Source organism: Lepus europaeus, chromosome 5, assembly GCF_033115175.1.
Source record: "Lepus europaeus isolate LE1 chromosome 5, mLepTim1.pri, whole genome shotgun sequence".
Lineage (NCBI taxonomy): Eukaryota > Metazoa > Chordata > Mammalia > Lagomorpha > Leporidae > Lepus > Lepus europaeus.
The window spans coordinates 59,027,715-59,048,241 of NC_084831.1; the positions used below are offsets into that span (position 1 = coordinate 59,027,715).

The 20,527-nt window shown below is 44.7% G+C and overlaps 1 protein-coding gene across 3 annotated transcripts in view; it reads right to left on the reverse strand.

Annotated features, from left to right (window-relative positions):
- Positions 1-3,020: 3,020 nt before the first annotated feature.
- Positions 3,021-20,527, reverse strand: part of SLC35D1 (solute carrier family 35 member D1) — a 51,758-nt gene continuing 34,251 nt past the window's right edge. For all 3 annotated transcript variants that reach the window (XM_062191510.1, XM_062191508.1, XM_062191511.1), the window contains one exon: positions 3,021-7,869. In XM_062191510.1, coding sequence (XP_062047494.1) covers positions 7,678-7,869 — 192 coding nt within the window. In that variant the 3' untranslated portion in view covers positions 3,021-7,677. The remainder of the gene's footprint in view (positions 7,870-20,527) is intronic.

The window sequence follows — 20,527 nt, forward strand, 5'->3', positions numbered from 1 at the left end:
TCAGGGGAGTCCCAGCTGTCCTCCAAGAATCAGTGCAAAAGGCGTTTCTCCACGAAGACTCTCCCAGCATTCCCAGGTAGAACGAAACATTCCGCCCCCTCCCCTTTTTAGAAACTGGTATTTATTGTCCACCACCTTCGTTTCCATTTTTGCTTCAGTGACTGCAGAGCAGCGTGAGACCACTCAGTGGCTGCTCCGACCCACTCAGAGGCCGAGCGGCGGGAGCTGGAGTCGGGTCTGCAGTGGGAACTGCTGGGTAGGTCAGGGCACCTGCACACCTCAGCCCCGCCCGCGGCCTCAGGGTGAGCGGCGTGAACTCAGGAGCTGGGCGATCAGTCCCCCGGACATTCCTCCTTGGCCACACACTGCTTCAGCAGCAACCTGCTCTTTTCCTATCTCTTCAGGATCTCTCCTCCCATACATTCTTACACGTCTCTCAGTACACTTTGATGATCCTATCACTGTCCTCAAAAATACTCAAAATAAATAACTCAATCCCTCGAGGGTACGCAGACACAAGGCACTCCTGCAAAACCCCTCTACTGCCACCTTGTAACACGTGGGATGTCGCTGGGAGTGTATTCTTTGGAAAGAAAAGGGTGTTTGGATGAAAAGTGCAGGTTTTAAATTTCTCAGCTGAGGGACACAAATCCCTTAGTCTTGCTTAAGCCATCATTTATGCGTCAGTAAAGGGCTGTAAGTGCCAAACACGCAAAAGCACATTTCAGGGCAAACCTGGTGAAAGCACACCGTCCGCCCTTAAGTCATCAGCTTTTCCTTCTTAGCAAAGCGGACGGTTTCCCAGCGTTTCTCTCTCAATACCAGCTGCTGCCACAAGAGGGCGTCAGCAGCACGGCAGGAAAGGCATGGCTGGCTGCCACGCAGATTGAACCAGCCTCCAACTCAATGAATGCTTAAGCGCTCAATCCACGGTTCGTGAATTTTGAATGAAGAATGGCATCTGACAAGCATGCACAGGTAATGAACGTGCCACCAGGCGTGTTAGAGACAGACTAGGAGAAACAAGAACCTTGCATTACCCATGAAATGCCAAGGCGTTTGGAGTCAGAGGTTTATATGTGGTTCTATCACTATGCTGGGCAATTGTACCCCCTTCAGCTTAATCTGTGAAACATGCTTGTGGCCTGATGGATGGACAAATGGAGAGAATGTCGCCAAGTCACGAGAACTGTAGGGAACAAGAACTGGGGGCACCCGGTAGCTGCCAACCTGCTATGAGGCAGCAAAGGCAACAGATCCACGTTCTGCTCCTTTTAGTGACAGACACCTTGTTCCCAAAGCAGACAACCAACCCTCTGCTGCAAGGAAGCCACGCGAGATACACCAGTGAGAACACGCACCGAGGCTGGCGTTGTGGCACAGCGGGTTAAGCTGCCGCATGCAACACCAGCATCCCATTTAGGAGCCAGTTCAAGTCCCAGCTGCTCTGTTTTCCATTCAGCTTTCTGTATGCGAGAACTTCAAAAAGTTCATGGCAAGTACTATTAGGAAAGAACCATGCATGGACTCCAAGGTTTGCAACAAAACAAACTCTTTTTTTTTTTTTTAAATTCCAGTTTTCAATGAATTTTTGAAGTCTCTTTGTATACAAAAATTAGCCCAGTTTGAGCCAGCTCTGTGGCACAGTAGGTTAAGCCTCAGCCTGCAGTACCAGCATCCCATACGGGTGCAGATTTGTGTTCCAGCTGCTTCACTTCTGTTCCATCTACCTGCTGATGGCCTCGGAAAGCAGTGGAAGAGGTCCCAAGTGCTCGGGCCCCTACACCCATGTGGGAGACCCAGAACAAGCTGTTGGCTCCTGGCTTCAGATTGGCCCAGCTCCAGCCATTAAGGCCATATGGGGAGTGAACCAGCAGATGGAAGACTTCTCTGCTTGCAGTGCCGGCATCCCATACGGGCGCCAGTTCGAGTCCCAGCTGCTCCTCTTCCAATATAGCGCTCTGCTATGGCCTGGGAAAGCAGCAGATGGCCCAAGTGCTTGGGCCCCTGCACCTGCATGGGAGACCCGGAGGAAGCTCCTGGCTCCTGACTTCGGATTGGCTCAGCTCCAGCCATTGCAGCCAACTGGGGAGTGAACCAGCGGATGGCAGACCTCTCTCTCTGTCTCTACCTCTCTCTGTAACTCTTTCAAATAAAAAAATAAATAAATCTTTAAAAAAAAAAAAAACTCCTACAATTCAACAAAAACCAATCATATAAAAAAAAATGGGCAAAGGAGTTGAATAGATATTTCTCAAAAAAAAATACATGTATGTCCAACACATATGAAAAGATGTTCCACATAACCTTGTCATTAGGGAAATACAAATCAAAACTATAATGGGGTTCTAACACCTCTCACTCATTCGCACAGCTACTGTCTAAAAAACTGAAAACAAGCGTTGGTGAGGGTGCAGAGAAGTTGGGAGCAGAGCTGGCGAGAATGGCTCAGTTACAATGGGAAACCACGCAGTGGCTCCTCAGAGTTAGAGGTACAGCCACTACCTGAAATCTCACTTCTGGTCACATTCCAAACAGAACGGAAAGCAGGATCTCAAAGAGATCCGTACACCCATGGTGACAGCAGCGTTATTCACAAGAGCCGAGCAACCCGAGTATCTATCAGTAGCTGAATGAAAACCACCATGTGGCGTCTATGTACAATGCAATTATCACTCAGCCGTAAATGGAAAGGAAACTGACACGCAACACAGGCCACACAGATGAACCTAAAGGACATGATGGTGAGCCGAGCAAGTCCATCTGACAGCACCATGTGACTCCACTGGTAGGAGGGACCTGGGATAGTCCAAGTCACGGAAACGGGAAGACTGGTGGTTTCAAGGGACTTAAGGGAGGGAAAACGAGTTTTTTTTTAATGGTATGGAGTTTCTGTCCTGCAAGATGAGAAATTTCTGGAGATCATTTGCACATGTGGATATACTTAACACCACTGAAGGCACACAATGGCTAAGGCAGTACATTTTATTGAGAAAAAATTCATGTCTTAATGTGCTTCTCTGACTTGCCTCTCTGAGTCCGCCTACACCAAATGCCTCTCCGTGATGAGCATATTTTACTCTGGGTTATTGCCTAGTGTAAAATCATTCGGAGACTAAGGCCTGAATATGCAGATGATACATGCTGAAAGCAGAAAGCTTAGTATTCTTTCCTTCCAGTTCACCACAAGCATGTACTACTTGTGCAAAACCTTCACATGGAAAGCAACTTCTCTCTCTTCCTGGGTCTCCATCGAGTACCAGAGTGCCATCCTCATACACGGGCCGACTGCTGGCTCCTGAGTAGTCTGCGTGTGCACACAGGAAGGAATCTTAATACGTGTTTTCAGGAAAAAGTATTTATTTAACACTGTTACAAAAATATTTAGGCACATAATTTCATGTTTATGTCACCCAATTTACATATCTCAATCCTCAGTACCTTTTAAAAACACTAAAATGGTCATTTGGTAAATAGAATCTATATTGAAAAAATATTGAGAGAGACTACCATTTGTAGACAAAAATCAGTTGATCATCTGCATGAGAAAGAAAACATTTGTGAACAAATAATCTCTAAAAATATTTTTGTGAGACAATAAATCTAACCAGTAGATTTCTCTTTAAAAAGTTATCTTCAAAATAAAGCTTAAAAAACAAAACACTGTAGAATATCTCCTTTTACCACAACGTGGCACCCAAACAGTAAGTCCTAGAGACAGGTGGAACACCAGAGCTCACATCCCTGACAGCTGAGGCCAGCCTGGAACAGGCAGCACAAGTCAAGGGCAGTTAATTCAGAGCGGGCAAAGGGCTGTGTGGCTGGCTGTACAGGAGCTACCAAAGAGGACACACGGGGAAAGCCAACCGAGCTCCCATTCGGAAACCTAAGTACTTTCCAGAAAACAGTTTTCCTCACTTGAAATCTACCATCACAGCGTGAAAGCAATTTCATTCTTTCTTTAAAAACAGGTACAGTCAATCACCGGCATCACAAAACAGCCACAATTATGCCTGGAAAGGTATTGAAAAAACAAAAGAGAAGGCCGACTGTTACCTTCAAGCGCTCTGGAGGCAGCGTGTCCAGGCCATTTCCTTTAGGAAATGACACACATGGCCCGGGCTCAGCCTTTCAGGAAAAGAAATGGAGAACCTTGTTTTGCCTGGAGCCTCACCATGAAATAGTGACGGTAGCCACACCTGCTGAGTGTCTACTACGTACTAGGCATTGTGCTAAGTTATCTCATTTGTTCTCCATATTTCCTCCTCAGGGAGGGAACGACACATTACGGACTTGTTCCCTGGAGGAAGCAGTATCATAGGGTTACTGGGAAGTCAGGATGTGAGCTGCCTAGGAGGAGGGACTCAGGCACTTCTCAGAATCTTAAGAGCCGCCTCGCTCATGTCAGAGCCATCTAAACTGTGAGTCACAGAGTCCTCAGACTGAAGACCTGCGCTCGCCCGAGAAGCAGCGACTCCAAGGATGCTGCAGGCAGCTCTGGCTTACAGCGCACCCTGCCTCTGACTCCGTTCTCCCCAGCGGGGCTCGGGCCACCAGCCCTGGCTAGAGAATTAGCCGCTCCTCGAGCATAAGCATGATGCCAACTCAGCTGTTTCCCCCAAGCATAGCAAAATGCCTGGCATGCATCCGACAGCTGCTTGTTAAGTCTTTGCCCGCCGAATGAGGCCGTAACAAGGAAAGCAGAGGCAGGCCCAAAGCCCTCGGTACTATGCCAAACCGATCCCATGTGAAACTGCCGTTCTTTCCATGAGCATCGTGCCTCAGCTTCCCCGACTGCAACCGTCCACAGGTGCCCGAAACAACAGGCCTGCCGAAAACAAGCAGGTGTGCTGCAGGTGGAACCCTCTGAATGACTGACTCAGAGTAACAGCCACATGGGGCAATGGCAACTCACGAGACATTGCTGGCTATTTGTAGTCTGGCCAACTAGGGTCATTCTAACCCTTCCAGCATTGCCAAAAGCATTTTGGCCAAGGAGGACTTCACTTTCACTAATTCAAGGGAGAGGAGTCGGTAGTCACAGAATCTGGCTTTCAGAATTCCCACCACAGCTCGTCTCATGGGCAAGGATTTAACCTGCTTCTTTTCCCCCAACAGAGAGTTAATAGGTCAAAGAATTTTTGCCAGGTAAGATACCAAACTTGGGGAAAAATGTAGACATTCTGGGGGGTATCAGAATACCCGGTACCTCTCCAGTATATTACACAGGCCTGCACATAATCGAAAACATCAACTCCAAAACCAGTGGCCAGCCTGTTTTATCTCCGTCTTACCCAGGCCACATTCTCTGATCTCGGGATGTTGGTGGCAGCTGAAGGAGGCGTCCAGGAATCAGAGCACGGACAGGGAAGAAGCTCCACGTTGCTGCACAGCTTGGTTCAGCCAGCAGGGGCAGCCCAGCAAGGTGCCTGAGGTATAGAAGCCTGTTACCTACATTTAGTGAAGTTGTATTTCTCGGGATTTTCCCAAGTAAACCTGGAGCCGTGGCAGGTCTTCAAGGGAACCTGACCCCTAACAAGCAGTTCAGCCCCTGGTCGGGTTCTAGGCCAACACCTCTTAAACAGTAAGAAATTCCGCAACAAAAATTACTGCCAGTGTCAAAATTCTTTGCTTCACATATGTGACAGAAGGATCCAGATGGCTAAAATTAGCTCTCACCAGGCACTTTCAACGCACCTCGGCAAAAACCAGGCCGTGGCAGGCAACACTCACAGCCAGAAATGCCGATCAGCTGAGGTCGGCCTGGAAGTCAGATGAACTCTCCAAGACAGAGGTTGACCTGTCTGTCACTCACTCGGATTTGCAAAGTTTCCTGACCCCCTAAGAGGGGAAGGGCAGTTAATCAAATGGCAGCCTGGTTCAAGGGCAAGCACATGGATTTTGGTTTTTAATAAGTCAGTTTTCTCTGAGGCTTGTTTTCTTGCAGGTAAAAGATGGGCAATAGGATCCATGACACAAGATTCTATCCTATTCTCAAGTCAGATGATGCTTAAAAAAAAAAAAAAAAAAAGTGGGCCTATGGCTCTCACATGGAACTTGGCACTTCAGAGTTGGCTGCAGGGCTCACACTAGGAACAAAGCACCACTGGCCAGGCTTTCACAGCGACAAACCAAAACCAGGGAGACAGGAATGACCTCAATATAACTTTTGAAATAGGAAAAAAAAAAATCCTTTTGGTTTCTTTCTGAGATACCAAAGTACCAACTGTTCAGGTCAGCTGAGCCCACTGGATTCCTAAACCAATAAAACAGAAGCTAGCCTGCACACCGGCGTGCAGGTACCCAGCCTCGGACATACCGACTGCACAAGGGGCCTGGGCAAAGACACTCGGCCCCAAGTCACAGACCGTGTATGATTCACAACCCCTGCCTCCAAAGAGGCAACTCAGGCTGCCTTCCCAGAACACAGAGCTGGTCTGAAGAGAAGCTGACAAGCTCATGAAGTGAGTCCAGGGGCGTGGGCTGCAGGCGGGCGTGTCCAAAGGAGAGAGGTGCGCTCCTCGCTGAGGAGGAGGGGAGAGAGGGCAGCTGAAACACTCACGTGGCCACAGAAAGGCCAGGCCTGGACAATGCAACCCTAACAGCCTTCCTCCTCAAACCCTAGGCTCAGAAACATGGGACATCGCCATGCTAAACCGTAAAGGGGCAGAACAACAGTCATGGAACCCAGACGGACGGTGGCGTGCGGAAACCGATGGCGGCCACCTTGCCTGTCCCCCATTCTCTCCGAGAAGGGGGTCAGTGGTGGGCTGCACTGGTTTACAAAATGCAGCTCCTCACCTGCACTCCCCTCACTCCTGGGATGGGGAGGCCCGCTGCTGCAGACGAGCTGGGGCAGGTGCTTCCGGGCCCAGGTACATGTCTGCAGTTTCTGAGAGCTGAAACAACCCGCTTCTAGTCACAGGGTCTCCTGGATGGACTGACAGAGCCAAGTTCTTCATCCTCCCGGCAGTCACCATGGCAGCAGTCACAGCCACCTCCCAAGACGTCCCTGTATCCCTGGCACTTAGCACAATGCCCAGCACAAACGTGACACATTTTAGTTGGATTAGCGAGTTTGGTCAATCAAAATCGAGTGAAAGACCCACTTCTATCCCTTCATAATCCCAATCCACACAACACAGAGGGAACAACATACTTTCCAGGAATGTACTCTGCTCCTGCCCTGAGTTTTCAGGGAAGCCCATGGAAAGCAATACCCTTCAGAGCCCCACCTATTTTTTTCAGTGCCAAAGCTGTGTTCTTTGGCAGCCACAGTGATGATATCATGAAGACAACGTAACCATAGGAAATAAAACTCAAAGAAGAGAAATTCCAAAAATTTGGCTGCACTTCCTGAAGAAGAAAGGCTGTGTCTCCAGTCTCAGTGACAAGTTGAATGACAAGGCTCCAGCTGGAGCACATGAAAATATGCAGCTCTCAGGGACACCTGGATATCAAACTAGGAAATAAAATATTTGCAAAACACTGATGTTTCATTGTCGGCATAGAAGAAAAATAAATTAAAAAGCCCAGGATATTTTCCCATCTAATATAAATTAATTCAAACGACATATTTAAAATAGAGTCAATTATAAGTTTCTCTCATAAAAATTTAAAAGGCAGCAATCAATCTTCAGATTGTACAAGTGCAAAGGAATGGTATTTTCTCCATGATCAAGACACCTCCGTTTCTGCGTAGGAACTGCCAGTGTTTGCTGGCCCAATCTCGGGCCTACGTAGCTGCAGTGATCCTCTGGTCACACGGCTCCCTTCCCCTTCGTGTCCAGCTTGCTGTTTGCCTCCGACTGCTTGCTCAGCTGCTCCTCCGTGAACGTGATGTAGGAATACACCAGGCTCCCAGCAATGCTACAAAGCAGAAAACCACCATCAGAGAGGGAGGACAGTAGGCTCTTAGGAGGAACACTCTACCAAGTGTTAACCCCAAAACTCATAAATAGCAAATTCATTAGATAAAGGGTCCAAGGTCCCACAGCAGGGAATTATACAAGTTCTTGCAATGGGATTAATAGGCGTCCTTAAAAATAATACCAAATGAAAACAGCTAATGACATCTTTAGTGAGAAAAACCTCACACACTATTAAGCACTGTCTAATCCCATCTGATTAAGCAGACATGAGCACACCAATCTGAAGCAGAACAGACAGGAGTCTAGAAGGAACACACCAAGAATATTAACCGCAGTTACCTGTGAGTGGGCAGATGACTTCTTCTATCTGGTGATTTTTGTATTTTTGGCATTTTTAAAAGTAAGCAGTCAAGATTCAAGATAAAAGTTATTTAAAATAAGAATGGAAAACACTGCAGCTAGTGAGTGAACACGCAGACCCTGGGAGAGTCCCAGAGCTGGCTGGTCTGTGGGGAATAGCTCAGCATCTGAGCCTTGCGCACTGGACAGCTGGTCTCCAGTCTCCCACACTTCCCATCACACCTGTCACCATGAAGGATCATCTTCCGGGACAGTGATTATTCTGTTTGTTCTTTGCAGGGATCTTAAACCCACCTGGGATTCACAGACTCCTGCCCCAATCACTGTGCTGAAGGTAAACTGGAGGAGCCGCCAGAGGTGACAGGCATGGCCCGGCCTGGCCCGCCCTGCTTTTCTGGGAGACCGCATCCCCGGACCCCTCTGGGCCCCCAGTCAGCTGGGTGCCTGGGCTGTGCTCTGCTTTTGGATGTTCGTGCCCTGAGTTTGGCCCTCATCTTCTGCCTACTTGACTCATCAACTTGCTGCTTAAGTGAAATCTGTTCTGTTTTCTTCTGGGCTTTAACAGTCCAACCCCAGACCAGCTCCTGCTCCCACTGTGAAGGAAGAGAGAGCTGGTACTGGCTCTGGACTGCACACACTTATAAATTATTACCCCTTCCCTAAGACCCTGGTCAATCCTAACTAACTTTCCTCCAACCTCCAGGTTCCTCCTCGTCCTATCTGAACCCCACAGCCCTTAATAATCAAATGGGGACCACTTAGTCAAGTCTGGTATGTGTCGGGCACGTTGCATACGTTTCCTGCCACTGCAATATTCCTGTAAGGTCACTACTCCTGCAAGCTGCCTACTTTACAGACAAGGAAACTGAGTCCCAGAGCCGTAACTTGTTCAGGATCACAAAGCTTCCTAATAAAACACAGGTCAGTCTTTCACCACGGCAATGGCTGTATCCCTGATGGGCCCTGCTCCATCTGATATTGCCGTCAGTTGGCCTTATTCTGTCCTCTGGAGGAGGCTGCAGATTTCCCGAGTCCCTGTTCTAACTCCACAGGGTCTCTTGCACAGGGACGGGCACTTTGGAGCACCACAGTAATTGGCGAGCTGACCATCCCTTAGGAGCCCACTCAACAAAGGGCCGCTGGGAGCCAGTCCCGACACGCCGGCGTTCACTGGGCTTCATCCTTCCTTCACCTGGCAGCTTTTTTCCACTTGGTCTTTTTGGAGTTTGACAGACTCTCCTGGAAATTTCTGGTGCCTCCAGCCTATGACTTCCCTGGTAGTTGGGCTGGGCCCCAGGAGACGTCTTCCTGAAACCTGCCCAACCAAAGCTAAAAATTCTGGGAAGTTCCACTGTATCCTCAATTGCCCTTTGCCTCCCAACCCCACCCTGCCCCTCCAGGACAGCAGCACGGCTGCCACTGCTTTCTTTCGCCCACTCCTTCTCTACGTCCCCCTCCCACAACAATCTAAAGTATCACAACGTCCTCTTCTTCCTGTCCACCCAGCCTTTGATGGTCAGGGGAAGTACAGGATACAAGGTGACAAAGGAGGAACTGGCACTGTGGCGCAGTGGTTTAAGTGCCTCTTGGAACGCCAGCATCCCATATCAGAGCACTGGTCCCAGCTGCTCTGCTCTAACCCAGCTCCCTGCTAATGTGCCTGGGAAGGCAGCAGAAGATGGCCCAAGTGCTTGGGCCTCTGCCAACCATGTGGGAGACCCGGATCAAGTTCCTGGCTCCTGGCTTCTGCCTGACCCAGCTCCAACCCTTGAGGGCATTTGGGAAAGAACCAGTGAATGGAAGATCTCTCTTTTCTCTCTCTCTCTCTCTCTCTCTCTGTTTCTCACACTATATCACTCTCTCTTTCAAATAAATAAAATAAATCTTTTAAAAAAATGACAAGAAATACCCTGGAATTTATTCCAGGCTTAGTTTTTCAGATGAACCTAGACCCCACATGCTACTATAGTCAGTGTGACAGCAACAAAAATGGCCTCTTGTTAGGGATGGTTCAAACCCTAAATAGACTACTAACTCTGAAATCCTAAGGAAATTAAGTAATCTCTCTGAGATTCCAGTTCTGTACTAAATGACATAAGTAAACTACCATGTATCCAGGCTTGTCTGAGATTAAGTGAAATCCCATGCCTAAAGGATCGGCCCCACATCTGGAACACAGCAGGCAATCAGTGAATACTCATTCCCCCTCCACCACCTTCCTTGGCAGCCCTGATACTCACTGGTAACCAAAGGCAGGGCACTATACTAACAAGGGTCTTAGTGTGTCTGGTTGCCAAAGCAAAATTCCCTAACCCAGCGGGCTTATAAACAACCGAAATGTATTTCATACAGTTCTATAGTCTGGGGAGTCTAAGATTAAGGCAGCTGAGGTGTCTGGGGAGGATCCTCTTCTTTGTTCATGGACAGGGACTTTGCACCGAGCCCTCTCATCGAGGAAGGGCAGAGGGAGCTCTCTGGGATCCCTTTCACGAGGACACTAATCCCACTCACGAGGGCTCCAGCCCCACGAGCCAATCACCTCCCAAAGCACCATCTCCTACTACCATCACCCAAGGGGCTGGGATTTCAACAAAGGAGCTTGGGGGGACACAGACATTCAGACCCAACAAAGGGGAATTAACAGCACAATACACACAGGGAGAATGTTGCCACATAAGTACTCAGAGAACCACAGTAAAAACAAAACACAGGGAGGGGAGTACCATTATATTCTTAGAAGTATATCTATGAACCACATGAAATCTGTTCTTATACTGATGAAAAATACATAAAATCAATTATAGAACAGAAAAACAGAGACTATTGGTACAGTCTGTTCAACTGTCACGAACGTCAACTCTTAGCAACAATAAAAGATTTTTTGGAGGGCAGAGCAAGAGAGTGGCTAGTAAGACCTTCTGCTGACACCGATTTGGACAACTATTCATGCACCTGTCTACAGGAGCTGGAGACCATTGTGCCTGGTCTTGGTGAAGAAGCACTGCAGAAGGCAGAACAAGGAGCTGGTCATGTCAACCTTCCTCCACCTCCAAGCAGCACAGTGTGGAGAGGGATGCTTCCCACTTGGGGAGGGACAAGGGGATTAAGTCCAGGATGCAGTACCAGGCCTAGAAAGATGAAACCAAGTGATGGACACAGCCCCAGGGCTTCAGGGTGCAAATCAGTATCCAGGGGGGCAAAGATTCCAATCAGTTTCCATGGCCACTCTATCCCCACTGCCTGAAACATTGTGTGATATGTGCAGGGCACCCAGCAAATACTTGTTTAGGATTAAATACATCCTCCTAGCTAGATTATACATTCTCTCAAAATGGAAATTTGTATAGAGTTTGGCTATGCACTAAGCAGTTACTTCCTTCAGTATACAGTCAGGACAGGCTCAACAGTTGATTCTCACCCTGCCTGCCAAGGGAGATCAGAAAAGAAAAATAAACCACTAATCATGTAGGAGGTAAGCAAAGAGACTCGAACGGTTCAGAACAAGAAGTCACTTTCATCTCTTACCCCATAAACTCTCCCATGACTAACAGGATCCTGACAAGAAGAACAAGATCAGAACCTCAACTCTGCTTCTGAACTATGGTAGCTGTGTGACCAAGTTATATCACTTCTCTGAGCCTCAATTTATTATCAAGTGAAACGAATGATGACTTAACAAAATGACACAGCAAAAGATGGCCATCAGGGAGCCAGCACTGTGGCCACCAGGTTAAACTGCTGAATGCAACGCCAGCATCTCATATGAGCACTGGCTAACTCCTGGCTGCTCCACTTCCAATCTAGCTCCATGCTAATGCCTGGGAAAGCAGCAGAAGATGGCCCAAATACTTGAGCCCCTGTCACCCATATGGGAGACAGACTTTTAAGCTCCTGGATTTGGCCTGGCCTGGCCCTGGCTGGTGTAGTCACATTTGGGAAGTGAATCAGAGGATGGAGATCTCTTATCTGTCTGTTTCTTTCTAACTCTGCCTTTCAAATAAATAAATAAATCTTAAAAAAAAAAAAAAGATGGTCACCAGATATAAGGTATTCAACAAATATTAACTACCTACCTGTTGCCTCCCCAGATAGCTATCATTTATGTCATCTCTATTCTAAGGTTACATGTTGGTTGGTTGGTGCACATACTTTTAAAAATAGAAGAACTTTAAGTCATAGAAGTCTGGCTAGGATGTGAAACATTCCATCTGCCAGTAGTTTTAGAAGTTTTCCCAACAATTAGAAAAAAAAAAAGGCTCCCTGATATTGCTGTGATATCTTTGGAACTCAAAGCCCTTGACAGGGATACGATTTGCTTTATTAATGGATAGGAGTCCGCAAATGCTGAGATCAGAATTCTGGTAAGATAGCCAGGAATATACGTATGAGGGTTTTAAGTACACGTTCCCCACTTATCCTTTTGTTCAGTGTTATTTTTTTAAAAGAAGTTTTCTTAAATGATTAGGAACAGTTTTCTTCTTTACCGGTATCTCTGACACTTTAAGCTACCTATATATTTCCATCATTTTCTCCCTTTCCTCCCTGCTCTTTTATCTTAAAAAAAAAAAAAAAAAAAACAAAACAAAACAAAAAAAAAAACCTAAGCATGGATGGAGGATTCCCATTACAACTAGAAGGAGAACACATGTTATGTATTTTCCACATTTGGAAAAGGTTCCTTCAAATTGCTAATTCTCCCTAAAAATAGCCTCACACCTACTGACCACATGACACATCTCCCACTGGACTTCCAGGCTGAATCACAGAAGGTTGGTGGTAGAATTAGAATATACAACTCTAGTTCAGACCCTACATTTTATATACTTAGATGAGAAAACTGAGCTTATGAAAAGTGAACTATGGCTTGCTAGTGGCACCATCAGAAACACTAGTTTTGCTGTATTTCGGAGTAGTTCTCTCTGGTCATGAATTATGATAAAATTAAGGGGCTAGCTGGTCTCCCTACAACCTTCTCAAAAGTACAAGTTATTCTGATGAGATCTCAGATACAGAACTCTACAAACAAGCCTGGAAGATGTTACATCAAGAGCGACTAATTGATAACACAAACCATGTCTTTCTTTCTCTCCAAATGAGACAGCCACCATGTGATGGCAAAGCTGAAGCCTTTACTTCAGGAGAAGGCTGGAACCAAAAGGGTCCCACGAGAATCAAATTATTCCAGGGAGCAGCAGTCTGGAGCTAGGAAGTAACATATACTTTTTTTTTTTTTTTGTATTTTTGACAGGCAGAGTGAACAGTGAGAGAGAGACAGAGAGAAAGGTCTTCCTTTTGCTGTTAGTTCACCCTCCAATGGCCGCCACGGCCGGTGCACCGCGCTGATCCGATGGCAGGAACCAGGTGCTTATCCTAGTCTCCCATGGGGAGCAGGGCCCAGGCACTTGGGCCATCCTCCACTGCACTCCCAGGCCACAGCAGAGAGCTGGCCTGGAAGAGGGGCAACCGGGACAGAATCTGGCGCCCCGACCAGGACTAGAACCCGGTGTGCCGACGCCGCAAGGCGGAGGATTAGCCTAGTGAGCCGCGGCGCCAGCTAGTAACATATACTTCTAAGAAACAGGCAAAGTTGGTCCAAAAATGAAGGAGTCGTGGGTTCAGGTGCTGGAGAGAGGTAGCTAGACCAAACTCTTCAGAAGCCAACTCTATCAACCTTACAGTCTGAGCTGCACCATGTCCAGAGACTGTGCAGACCCTGGTCTGGTCACACAGACTATATAGTAAAATGGTTTATGCTATACAATAGGATCTTAGCTTAAGAGCTTTTAATCAGGGCTTGGCGCTGTGGTGCAGCAGACTGAGCCACCATCTGCAGTACCAGCATCCCATGAGGGCACAGGTTCAAGTCCAAGCTACTCCCCTTCCACTTCAGCTCCCTGCTGGTGTGCCCAGGAAAGCAGTGAAATATGGTTCAAGTGGTTGGGTGCCTGCATCCATGTGGGCTACCAGGAGAAGTCTCCTGGCTCCTGGCTTCGGTTGATCCAGCCTTGGCTGTTGTGGCCATTTGGGGAGTGAACCAGGGGATGGAGAACCTTTCTGTCTCTCTCCCTGCACCCTAACTCTAACTTTCATTTTATTTTTTTCTTTTATTTTAAAAAAGGGTTTGTAATCAATGTGGTGACGTAATTACGAAGGAACATGAAAATGAAATTTACTCATTCATCTATTCATCATTCACTAATCAGTTCTGAGGTATAGAATGAAGAATGAGAAGACAAAATGGCTGGGTAACGCAGGGAATGCATCTTAGCTTCTCTGTGAAATGGAATAGTCACAGAATCTGCCACACAGAACTATATGAAGCATGGAGCATTTATACAAAGTAAGCATGAAAAATATAGGGTAATATTCTTACTTTTGAATGCTTATTATGGACCTGGCACGGATATATGGGCACAAATATAAATAAAACAAGTGATTTCTGTCCTCTATATATAGCTGAGAATCTAAAGTGACAATGAACACATGTATGATTTACTAGGCTACGTTACACTTGTTCAGTTGTTTACTTAAGGGGAACACATTAACGGGTGAGAACTTGGGCTTCAAGTCCAGCCCATCAGGTTTGCAATACTTGCTAGCTGGGTAACATCAGCAGATCTATGAGAGGAAATCACCAAGTTTTTCTAGAGCAGAATGCCTGGCATATAGAAACAGGCACTATACATACCTTTGGAATGCATTCAAGTTACTCAACCTCCCTAATCCTCACACTTACAAAATGGTGACTACAAAAAACTGCAAAAGAATAGTACTAGAAATCAGGCAATTCAATGGAAAAAGGACCATATATTCAACAAAAGGTAATGGAACAAATGACTATCTTATAAAACACATATAAAAGAACCTTGATTCATACTTCACACTACATACAAAAACTAATCCAAAATGGTTATATATATAACTATAAAATAATATCTAGAAGAAAACATAACAAAAAATCAGTATGACCTTGTGTTAGGCAAAGATTTCTCAGATAATTGGGCTTTATCAAATTTAAAAATTGTAACACAAATTGTAGTGCAGTGGTTAAGCCTCTGCTTGTGACCCACTGCCCATATTAGAATGTTGGCTACTCTGCTTCTGATCCACCTTCCTGAAAATGTATCTCAGAAGCAGAAGATGATGTCTCAAGTACTTGAGTCTCTGCCACCCATAAAGGAGACCAAGATAGAGTTCCTAGCTCCTGGTTTTGACCTGGCTCAGTTCCAGCTGTTGTAGCCACTGGGGAGTAAACCAGGAAATTTGGAAGGTCTCTCTCCCCCTCTTTATCACTTTGCCTTTCAAATAAAAAAAATATTTTAGATTTATTTTATTTATTTGAAAGGCAGAGTGACAGAAAGAGAGAGGGATCTTCCAGTTTGCTGGTTCACTCCCCAAAAGGCCATAACGACCAGGGCTGGGCCAGACCAAAGCCAGAAGCCAGGAGCCCCATCTGGGTCTCCGACATGGATGCAGGGGCCTAAGGACCTGCTTTCCCAGGTGCATTAGCAGGGATCTGGATCAGAAGCAGAAAAGCTGGGACTCAAACCAGTACCCATATGGGACGCTGGCATTGCAGGCGGTAGCTTATTCAGTTACAACACAATACCAGCCCCCCTAAATTTTTCTTTTCAAAAGAGACTGTTATGAGAATGAAAAAAGCAAGCCACAAACTGGGAAACAATATTTCCAAATTACATATCTGATAAGGACTTGTATCCACAATATATACAGAACTCTAATAACTTAGCAAGAAAAAAACATTTTTAAGTGGGGAAAATATTTAAATAGCAATCCTACCAGGAATATACACAGATAGCAAATACACAGGCACATGAAAAGATGCTCAACATCATTAACCATTAAGTACTTAATGAAAAATATAACAAAATACCACTACAGTTCTAGAAAAATGGTTACAATTAAGAAAACTGACAATGCCATGGGTCAGATGTAGGGAAACTGAAATTCTCACATGTTGCTGGCAGTTATGCAAAATGGTCCTGACAATTTGGAAAACAGTGTGGCAATTTCTTATGACGTCAAACATACTTAGCATATCGACACTAAACACTGACCCAAGTGAAACTAAATCTTAGGTTCACCCACTAACATCTAAGCAAATGTTTATGGCTAATACACAATAGCTAAAAACTAAAAAAAAAATCTTCCAAATGGTAAAAGGACAAATTGTGATATATCTATATAACAGAATACTACTCAGCAATAAAAATGTATAAACTGATACATGCAACACCAGATTGAAAGTCAAGTGCAGTATGCTGAGTGAAAAAGCTAGCCTCAAAAGCGACATGCATTATGTAACATTTATATGACATTCTGGAGAGTATAGAGATAGAACTTAGATCTTTGCCAGGGGAGTGGAAACAGTTCAATCCAGAGACTACGGAGCGGTTTGAGGTGTGTAACAGAATTACTGTGTATCGATGGTGGTGGTGGCTACATAACTGTATGCATTTGCAAAAAGCACAGAACTCTACTTTTGAAAGGATGATTTTTACTGTACTTAACCATGTATTATTTTTCTTCAGTGGAGTAAAAAGAAAAGAATCACAGACAAAGATGAGTGCCAGAAATTCTAAGTGTAGCAGGCACAGCTGAGAGGCAGATGACGTCAGTATCAGGAAAGGCAACATTACTCAGGCCTCGCCCCAGGCCAGGGCCCGGAGTGCGATGGGCGCTCAGGAGCAGGCTCTGTCTGAGCTTCTGTTTGTTCTCCACCTTCTCTGTTGCTTTTTTTGGCTTGGCTGAGCACTCTGGAATCAGCTACTGGAAAGAAGGCCTTTAGGGGAGCTGGAGAAAGACAAGCTCTGAATAGATCTGTGATGGGAAAAAAACCTCCATAAATCACAAAGTTGGGTAGAGCTTGAGAGGCAGGCTCTTGTTTCCTGCACTTGAACCCTACCAGAGAGAGGACTTTCGGAACTTTCCTTAAAACAACAAAAAAATGAGGCAGAGAGTTAGATGTGTCTACGTTTAATCATAATTCAGTTAGAGATTTCCTTCAAAGCACAGTTTACCAGAAATTGACTGACATCATTTTCAAGCAAAGCGAAATCTAGTCAGTAGCTCCTGAGTCTGTTTTTCGCATTAAAAAAATAAAAAAGTGACAGAGAGTGGGGTTGTGGAATGCCTACCTCTGATTCTGCTTTCTGTCTAGTGGAAGAAAATCAAAAGAACTATCAACAATAAAATCATATTCTTCATCTTACAGAGAAAAGTAGGTAAGAAATGAGACATATCTCTTCTAGTTAAAAGCTAAAAAGTACACTGTAATGAAAACAATACCTGAATAAAGATACCATAATTCGAACTCCAAACTCTGCAAATAGTCTGAACACTAACTGGATGACTAAAGCATTTCACTTATTCTATCTTTGTAATAAAACAGGAATTAAAAAGGAGATATGGTATGCAAAATCATTACAATAAAATATGAAAGCAATAAGAAATTACTAAAAATATTATGAAAGCAGAGAATTACACAAAAAGAAGTTCTAGAAGAATTTTAAAGATGCTGGTTTTGACACATGTTACTTTAACATTTGTTGTAATATTCCAACATATTCAGGCTCCTAGAAAGTTGTTTTATTTTCTAAATAGTCTGCAAATATACAAGGAACTCAACTCAATAGCAAAAACAAAATGGAACCAAAAAGCCACAGTCCAATTAAAAGATGCACAATAAATTGATTGTTATTTTATCTGAGAAGCAATCCCCCCACCACCACCACACACACACACACACACACGTACACACACACAGCTTTGCTCCACTGGTTTACTCCCTAATCTCCAATAACAGCCCCAAGCTGGGAACAAAGCTGGAACAGGGAACGAGTTCAAGTCTCCCAAGTGAGTGGCAAGAACCCAAACACCAGAGCCATCCCTGCTGCCTTCCAAGGTCTGAACAGGCAGGAAGCTGAAGTCAGTAACCACAGCCAAGAATCAAATCCAGGTACTCCAATGTGGGACACCATTGCATGGGTAACAGATCTAAGTAGATAGTTCTCAAAGAAAGAACAGAGCTAATCTACACTGTGGACCAAATGGACCTTACTGATATCTACAGAGCTTTTACCCCACAGTTGCAGAATACACATTCTTTTCATCAGTGCATGGAACTTTCTCTAGGATTGACCATATTCTAGGCCATAAAGCAAGTGTCAGCAAATTCAAAAGAATGGAAATCATACCATGCATCTTTTCTGACCACAGTGGAATGAACCCGGAAATTAAATACTCAAGAATCTGGAGAACACATGCAAACACATGAAGACTGAACAACATGCTCCTGGGTCACAGAAGAAATCAAAAGAGAAATCAAAAAAATTCTGGAAATGAATGCTATACAGCATATACAACATATCAACATTTGTATCATATAACATTTTGATACAATATATCAAAACTTATGGGATATAGCAAAAGCAGTGTTAAGAGGGAAGCTTATAGCAGTTGATGCCATCAAGAAATTGTAAAGGCACCAAATGAATGAGCTATCAATGCATCTCAAGGACCTAGAACAACAACAAACCAAATCCTAAATTAGTAGGAGGGAAGAAATATTTAAATTAGAGAATAAACAAAATTGAGGGGCCAGGCTGTGGCGCAACAGGTTAACACCCTGGCCTGTTGCCAGCAACCCATAAGGGCACCAGTTCAAGTCCTGGCTGCTCCACTTCCTATCCAGCTCTCTGCTATGGTCTGGGAAGGCAGTAGATGGCCCAAGTTCTTGGGCCCCTGCACCCACATGGGAGACCCAGAAGAAGGACCTGGCTTCTGGCTTCAGATCAGTTTAGCTCTGGCCATTGAGGCCATCTGGGGAGTGAACCATCGGATGGAAGACCTCTCTTTCTCTCTCTCTCTTTCTCTCCCTCTCTTTCTCTCTCTGTGTAACTTTGACTTTCAAATAAATAAATCTTAAAAAAAAAAAGAGAATAAACAAAATTGAAACCAAAAAAACAATACAAAAGGTCAGTGAAAGGAAGAGCTGTTTATTTGAAAAAATAAAATTGATACACCATTGGCCCAATTAACCAAAAGAAAGAAAAAAAGAAAGAAAGAAAGAAAGAAGGAAGAAAGAAAGAAAGAAAGGAAGAAAGAAAGAAAGAAAGAGAGAGAGAGAGAAGACCCAAATTAACAGAATCAGAGATGAAAACATTCAAATGGCCAACCGGGACCTGAAAAAAGGCTCAACACCACTAATCATCAGGAAATGAAAATCAAAACCACAATGAGACATCACATCTTTCCAGTTTGATCAGCTACTATTAAAAAGACAAATGCTAACAAGTGCTGGCAAGAGTGTAGAGGAAAGGGAAGCCCTGCCAACCCGCTGTTGGGAGTGCAAATTAGTACCATCAATGTGGAAAGCAGTGTGGAGGCTCCTCAAAAAATTAAACAGAACTACCATGTGACCCAGCAACCACACTGTGAGTAGACAGCCAAGGGAAAGGAATTCACTCTGTTGAAGAAAGATTATCAGCATTCCCAAGTTTATTGCAGTTCTGTTCACAATACCTGAGAAAGGGAAACAAGCTAAATATCTATCAGCTGATGAATGCATAAAAAAATACAGCATTTATACAACGGAACATTAATCATTCATGAAAAGGGACGACCATGTCATCTTCAAAAAACCCACTATCACCAATGACAGACCAACTAGACAGAAAATCAACATTGATGGTACTAATTTGCAGCTTAATTGCTGAATTCTACCAGACAGTTAAAGAAGAACTAATTCCAATTCTTCTCAAGCTATTCAAAACAACTGAAAGGGAGAGAATCATCCCAAACTTCTATGTAGGCAGCATCACCTTGATTCCAAAATTAGAAAAAGAAATAACACACAAAGAAAACTATAGAGCAATATTCCTGATGAACACAGATGCAAAAATCCTCAACAAAATATCAGCTAATTGAATCCAACAACACATTACAAAGATCATTCACTTGGACCAAGTGGGATTTATCCCTGGTATTCAGTGATGGTTCAACATTCACAAATCAATAAATGTGATATATCACATTAACAAGCTGAAGAACAAAACTGTGTGATTATTTCAATACATGCAGAGAAAGCATTTGATAAAATATTACATCATTTCATGATGAAAACCTTAAGCAAACTGGATATAGAAGGAACATTCCTCAACACAATGAAGGCAACTAATGACAAACCCACAGCCAGCATCTTATTGAATGAGGAAAAGTTGGAAGCATTTCCACTAAGACCCAGAACAAGGCATGCCCACTCGCACCATTGCTAT